The following is a 7592-nucleotide window of genomic DNA, read 5'->3' as shown; positions in this document are numbered from 1 at the left end:
CCATGTTGGTCAGGCTGATCTAGAACTCCTGATCTCGTGATCTGCCCGCCTCAGCCTCCCAGAGTGCTGGAATTACAGGCAGGTGCCACTGCGCCCAGCCAAGAATGGGCTTTAGTATCTGACATTCAGTCCACATGAGCAAGCATTTGCTCTCATCTCAGAGCTTCCAGATGATCACATAATTTATAAAATCACACATAAAAAGACAATATGTTTCATACCTGTGATGGATTGGTGAGAGAGAAAGAGAGAGGGAAAATGACTGTCTCCTAAGCTCATGGTTGCCTGGGTGCATCTGGGCCAGGCCTGCCTGAGCCTGGGCTCCTTTGGGGCTCTGGGAGTAGACGCAGTGAAGGTGGCCTCCTCCTGGAAGCTACCCCACAGCCATCCCTGCCAATCACAGGAAGGCTTACGCTGCCCTGGGACCCTACAGGAATGCTGACTCACGCGGATGTTTCTGCTGAGCCAGGAACACACAGTGGGCCTGCAAAGCCCACACCAAGGGAAGGAGAGCCTAGGCCTATTCGATACAGGGTTCACTTTGGATAAAGCACCTGCCCCAGCTGGCGGGAGTCTGCCTGGCTGCATCCCTTCCCGTGAAGGCTTCTGGAGCAGGCAGGAGCAAAAGCACAGCTGCACAGCCACGCTCCCGGAAAGCAGTCCTGCTGGTGCCTCATCAGGCTCCTGGAGCGCTGTGGGGGCCAGATAGCATCAGTGCCCCCTGCTGCTCATGCCATCCGCCTCGCCTTCTCTGCAACCCCCCTTCCTGGCAGTTGTGCTGTGAAGACCTGGGCAGTGCAGGGGCGGCAGGCTTTCCAGCCCAGCACACAGCCCCGCACTGTCCTCTGAGCCGGCTGCTGCATCACGCCTGGCTCACTCCCTGCCCCTACTAAGCATCTGCAGCCAGGGGAGGATGAGACTAGGAAAGGGGCCTCTGGTCACATGGCACATTCCAGGAGAGAAGCACTTTTCCAGAAGTGCATGTATTTCAGGTCTCCAAAAACAATCATCCAAAGTGGGGCATGGGGTGGGTCTTTTCTCACTTGGGGCCACAGCCACCAGACTTTCTGGTGTCTGAAGTACACTTTATGTGTTCTCTGTCTGCAGGTGAGCCACAGATGAGCCTGCTGATCAGGAGGCTGGCTGCCGTGCTCTCACGCTCTCTCTCCCACACTGACATTTATAAGTTGCTCCCAGTGGGTCTCTTTCGGAAGGCACTAATTTGGGATCTGGCTGATGGCTTCTGGTTGCATTATTAGAGTACGTCCTGAAGGTATGTTCTTGGTCAAGATGGGACAACAAGCTGTCTACTGAACTCTGCAGGGAAAGGATGACCCACAGATGGTGTCAGGAATGTGAATCGGGTGAAATTCGCAGCAGTCCTTTGGTGAAAGCATTTGCTGTCTAAGATTCCTTCTGGCTGAGGTTTCTCCGGAGCATGACCAGAGCTGCCCCGACAGCTGCATCCACATCGTGCCCAAAGGACACAGGCAAAGGGAAAGCCCTCTGCACCTCCTGCTTCAGCACCTCGTTCCTGGAGAGCGCACTCCCACTCCCCACCACGCGCTGCACGCCCCACTCCTGCAGCTGCCTCACGGGAAGCATGGAGAGCAGGTTCTGAACGATGCCTCGGCACAGGGCCCGGGCCACGTGCCCCAGGGAGAGGTCAGGGGAGATTCTGGTCACTGAGGCCAGCTGGTCTGGCAGGTGCCTCTCCCCCAGCACTGTTGGGGTGATGGTCAGGTGGGTGTCTGTCTGCTGCACGGCTGCCTGGATGATGCGGGAATACACCATGGATTCTTCCACCTCCAAGCCTGCCGGAGACAGGGAAGATCTGTGTGAGCTCACGCAACCCCCTCGATGCAGGCAGAGATGGTACAGAATTCCCACAGGGCGGGAAGGGGCTCCCTTGCTGCTTCTCCTCACACTGCAGCTGGTGGTTCTGGGCTCAGAGGCTCCTACAGCTAGGCTAGCTATACTCTGCCCTGGATCCCCACCAGGCATCTCAGTGCAGACCCCAGCCAGATGTCAGGGTGAGGTCTCCTAAGCGCTGCTGTGAGCCCTAACCATAACCCAGGCTTCCTAACCAAGGCGACCAAATGCACGTACTGATTAGTAACTATCATCATGGATGCTATAGCGTCATTACCAGCACAGAAATCCCAGGATCCCAGACCGGTCACTGTCTGGGCCACCCATGTAATGTGCACAGGGCACCTGAACCGCAGGGAGAAGGGATGTGTTGACCATCCTACAACTCGCTTTTCAGTGTCAAGCCAGAATCCCGGTCGGACTTTTCTCCCTGACACCATGTTAGCGCTGCGTTCTTTTTTGTTGCTTTTTTCTGAGACTTGCTCTGTTGCCCAGGCTGGAGTGCAGTGGCACGTACCCTATTAGCTTACTACAACCTCTGTCGCCCAAATTCGAGTGATCTTCCTGCCTCAGTCTCCCAAGTAGCTGGGACTACACGCATGCACCACCACACCTGGCTGATTTTTGTATTTTTAGTAGAGACAAGGTTTTACCACCTTGGCCAGGCTGGTCTCAAACTCTTGACCTCAAGTGATCTACCCGCCTCAGCCTCCCAAAGTGCTGTGGTTACAGGAGTGAACCACCAACCCTGGCCAGCTCTGCATTTTTAAAACAAACAAATTAAAAAAAAAAAAGGCTGGGTGTGGTGGCTCACACCTGTAATCCCAGCATTTTGGGAGGCCAAAGCAGGCGGATCACTTGAGGTCAGGCATTCCAGACCAGCCTGGACAACATGGTGAAACCCCGTCTCTACTAAAAATGCAAAAATCACAGGTGCAATCCCAGCTACTTGGGAGGCTGAGGCAGGAGAATCACCTGAACCCACGGAGCGGAGGTTGCAGTGAGCTGAGATCATGCCACTGCACTCCAGCCTGGGCAACAGAGCAAGACTCTGTCTCAAAAAATTAAAAAATAAAAATAAAGCATTCCTGAGGAGATCCCAGCCAAGGAGGCAGAATGTCCCCAGCAATCTTGACGTCCCTGGCCAGCCCGAAGGCACTGATGTCACTCAGGAACACCTCTCTGCACAAGCAGTCTCAGCTCTCCACATGCTGCCTGGACCCCGCCTTCCATTCCGCGTTTCCCGCCATCATCTGATTTTGATGTAACCATCACATCTGATGGCTATGACTTACTAGACCTGAACAGAAACTTCATTTCTAGCTTAGGTGCTGCCAAAGGGAACGTCTCCTGGAAGAGGGAGATTACATATCTCACCTGGTCCCCAGCTTACAGTGGTTCAACTTAATTTTTCGATGTTACAATGGAGTGAAAGCCACATGCATTCGGCAGAAATCGGACTTCCAGTAGCCATAAACCACCGTATTTCTCACTTTAAGTACGGCGGCCACATGTTATACGAGATACTTGACATTTTGTTATAAAATCGGCTCTGTACTAGGTGATTTTGCCCAGTTGTAGGTTCATGTAAGTGTTCTGAGCACATTTAGGGTGGGCTAGACTGAGCGATGGTGCTTGTAGGGTAGGTGCATTCAATGCATTTTCAACTTAGGATAGTTTCCCTTGCAACCACTTACAATGGATGTAGCAGGATACAAGTCCCTTGAGCTGTTGAGTGTTCTAACCCACGGGCTTAGAACCACAGGACATGGAGCTAGGAAAACACAGAAGGGAAGGGACTTGCCTGGGACAAATAATGACTCCGGGACACAGCGGGGAACCAAGGCCACTCTCCTGGGTTCCACCCCGCACTGTACTTCTTTAAGAAATGCCAGCTGGGCACAGTGGCTCACGCCTGTAATCCCAGCACTTTGGGAGGCCAAGGCAGGTGGATCACTTGAGGTCAGGAGTTCAAGAGCAGCCTGGCCAACATGGCGAAACCCTGTCTCTACTAAAAATACAAAAATTAGCTGGGTATTGAGGCGCACGCCTGTAGTCCCTGCTACTCGGGAGGCTGAGGCAGGAGAATCGCTTGAGCCCAGGAGATAGATGTTGCAGTGAGCTGAGATCATGCCACTGCACTCCAGCCTGGGTGACAAGAGTGAGACTCCATCTCAAAAAAAATAAATAAATAAAAAAGGAAAGAAAGAAATGTCTACATCACACTTACTATGGGCCAGAATTATCGGGATATAAGTGCACTGTAGGTGAAGCAAGCACCATTGTAAGTCGAGAAGCATCTGTACATGCAGAGCAGAGAAAAACCTCATAAATTCTACCCCAGGAATAAAAGAAGGGAGCAGGAAGGGAAAAGTGGGAGCAGGGAGGGTGGGGGAAAGCTGGGGAGACTGTGATGAGGGTTTACAGTCAAGGCTGGGGGAAGAGTGCCTGACCCAAAGAAGAGAGGAGGTGATGGCAGCTCAGAGGATGAGAGGAATCTGGCTGCAAGCTCAGATCCCCAAGGACGGGAGAAACACGCCAGGGCCTGCCAGGGCCTGAGACCCGAATGTGGAGGCTGAAACCGCACATGAAGCTCCGAGACCTGCCGTGTAGAAAGGACAGGCAGAGAGCACAGTGCTGTGTGGGCCACACCTTACCTAGATCTGCCGTCCACTGAACCAGCATATGGACAAACATGGCCAGCACGTTGCCCCCGTTGAGGGATGCGGCCACCCCCAGGTAGGTCCCATCGAAGTATGGGAAGTAGGCCACTGGGGCCGCAGGGTCCGGAGTCTCTGCGGGCTGGAATCCCGAAGGCATGGAGGCTGCCAGCTGAACCGAGGTGCTGATGTTGAGAACTGGGGTCCGGAGAGAGGAGAGCTTAGGCCTGTCCGGTTGACTCAGAGGTCACAAGTCACAGTTTAGCAGTGAGAGAAGCTGGGGGTTTTAAAAATATGTCCAGGTGGCTGGGCATGGTGGCTCACGCCTGTAATCCCAGCACTTTGGGAGGCCGAGGTGGGTGGATCACCTGAGGTCGGGAGTTCAAGACCAGCCCAACCAACATGGAGAAACCCCGTCTCTACTAAAAATATAAAATTAGGCATGGTGGGCATGGTGGCTCATGCCTGCAATCCCAGCTACTTAAAAAATATGTCCACAGTGGGTTGAAGGGCAAGGTGTTGAAGAGATGTTGATCAAAAGAGATACATATATATACATATATATATATATATATATATATTTTTTTTTTTTTTTTTTTTTAAACAGAGTCTCACTCTGTCACCCAGGCTGGAATGCAATAGCGTGATCTCGGCTCACTGCAACCTCCTCCCCCTGGGTTCAAATGGTTCTCCTACCTCAGCCTCCCGAGCAGCTGGAATTACAGGCGCCCGCCACCACGTCTGGCTAATTTTGTATTTTTAGTAGAGACGGTGTTTCACCATGTTGGCCAGGCTGGTCTCGAACTCCTGACCTCAGGTAATCCACCTGCCTTGGCCTCCCAAAGTGCTGGGATTACAGGCGTGAGCCACCGCGCCCGGCCCCAAAGTATTCTCTTAACACGTTCCCTGTCACCAGCGTGGGGAAATCTGGACCCAGCACTGAGCCTGGGGACTGTTTTAGTGGTGCCTTCTCCATTTCTCACGAGACCTAGCTAAAAAGCCAGCTCTTCTCAATCTGCTTAGGGGCCAGAGTTCAGCATCCAATTTTCACACCTACTCAGGGGTCGAAAGCAAGGAGAGCAAAAACAAGCCCCAGAAAGCCAATAACCTTTGCTCTCTGCCATATCAAGCTTCTTACCATGACTATCAACCAGAAGCAGCATGCCCTCTACTGTCCCCACAGGTGGAAGGGACAACACTTTGGTTCCTTTCACTTTCACTTACATTTTGTAGCATTTATCTGTGCTGTTTGAAAACATTCCAGTGGCCAGGCGCCGTGGCTCGCGCCTGTCATCCCAGCAGTTTGGGGGTCTGAGGCGGGTGGATCACCTGAGGTCAGGAGTTTGAGACCAGCCTGACCAATATGGTGAAATCCTACCTCTACTAAAAATACAAAAATTACCCAGGTGTGGTGGCATGCACCTGCCTACTCGGGAGGCTGAGGCAGGAGAATCACTTGAACCTAGGAGGCGGAAGTTGCAGTGAGCCGAGATCACACCACTGTACTCCAGACTGGGTGACAGAGTGACACTCCATCTCAGAAAAAAAAAAAGAAAAGAAAAAATTCTAAGCAGGAAGCCGTTAGACAGAGGTGGCACTAGTACCATCAATTCCCGTGTGAATAAACCAAAGCCCAATGTAAACAGTAAAATGAAACTGGAAACTACACCAGTCAGATACCAGCAACTAACCTCTAACTAGGAATTTTCTACTCTTACCGGTCAAAACGGTTTTCTCTGCCTGGCTTCTGCAGACACTTTATGAAAATCTTCCCTCAGGCCCTTCTCAGTGGGTAGTCTAATGCTACCCTGATTCATGAGTCACTGAATGCTCAAATAAACTTCTTAACATTTAAAGGTGCTTAAGTTTTTCTTTTTCTTTTTTTTTTTTTTGCCCTGTCACCCAGGCTGGAGTGCAGTGGTGTGATCTCAGCTCACTGAAACTTCTGCCTTTCAGGTTCAAGCGAATCTCCTGTCTCAGCCTTTGGAGTAGCTGGGATTATAGGCACACAACACCACGCCCAGCTAATTTCTGTATTTTTAGTAGAGACCAGGTTTCACCACGTTGGCCAGGCTGGTCTCGATCTCCTGGCCTCAAGTGATCTGCCCACCTAGGTCTCCCGAAGTGCTGGGATTATAGGCGTGAGCCACCTCGCCCGGACAAGTTTTCATTTAATCAGATTTGAAGCCACCCATCTAGCACGTGATGACCTCGGGAAGTCACAAGCAAACAGCCGCAGGCACCCTCTGAGCTGCTTTACTCCCCGCTTCCTGCTGCACGTTTGGAGGTCGTCCCCAGTAAGCCCTCTTGGACATACAAACTCCACAACTTGTGTAAATTCACCAAGTTATTTGGGCATTTTAAAATCTGGACTGGGTCTGGAAGTCATGACAGAAACTGGAATGGGTCCTGCAGGGAAGCTTCAGGTGTCTGATTGGGTCAGACAGAAACTAAATAGGGTTTAATAAAAGACCTCCAGTAGAAGAGGTTCCAGGAAGACGGAACATAATGGGTTTATTTAAATTCAGGGAATCTGGGATGCCATCTCAGAACATTTGCTTTACTAGATAAATGAGTGAATCTTCCCAAAAATAATTTAGAATTTTGCTGGCCACAATAAGGAAGTTTCAACCTAAACAAACAAATTCCAAACACCTCAGAAACAGTGGGATATATTTTCTATTGGCATGTAAAGGTTTCTAACCTCTCTACCTTCCTCTGCATACACTGAATCTGCTGACATGTTTGCTTGTTTACCTCCTACCCAAAGTCAAAAAAAAAAAAAAAAAAAAAAAAAAAAAGGAGAAGTAGGTAACCGTTTATAAAACTCCGGCTCTCGGATTAACCAGATCTGCTTTTTAAGCATTCTTATGGTCAAAATCTTGAGCTCAGAGCAATGATAAATGGTATCCCCGTTTGGCATAGAAAATGCTTTGTCTGCCCTATCTCCATGGTTTTTTCTCTCGCTTCTGTAAATACTTTATGAAAATTTCCCCTCTCGCCTCCCCTGGCAGAGTACTGGCAGTCTGGTTCACAAATCACTGGATCTTCAAATAGATT

At 50.7% G+C, this 7592-nt stretch overlaps 1 protein-coding gene across 3 annotated transcripts in view; it reads right to left on the bottom strand.

Moving 5' to 3' along the window:
- The window catches only part of SHPK (sedoheptulokinase), a 32096-nt gene continuing 24504 nt past the window's right edge, over positions 1-7592 (bottom strand). For 2 of the 3 annotated variants that reach the window (XM_017512210.2, XM_017512209.2), the window contains exons 6-7: positions 4530-4730; positions 2-1814 (exon numbers count right to left, since the gene is read on the bottom strand). In XM_017512210.2, the coding sequence (XP_017367699.1) occupies positions 1405-1814; positions 4530-4730 (611 nt within the window). In that variant the 3' untranslated portion in view covers positions 2-1404. Of the gene's footprint in view, positions 1815-4529; positions 4731-7592 lie in introns of all 3 variants that reach the window. The other variant, XM_017512211.2, reaches the window with a different exon arrangement.

This window comes from Cebus imitator, unplaced genomic scaffold (genome assembly GCF_001604975.1).
Source record: "Cebus imitator isolate Cc_AM_T3 unplaced genomic scaffold, Cebus_imitator-1.0 Scaffold464, whole genome shotgun sequence".
NCBI lineage: Eukaryota > Metazoa > Chordata > Mammalia > Primates > Cebidae > Cebus > Cebus imitator.
This window is presented reverse-complemented; position numbering and strand designations above follow the sequence as displayed.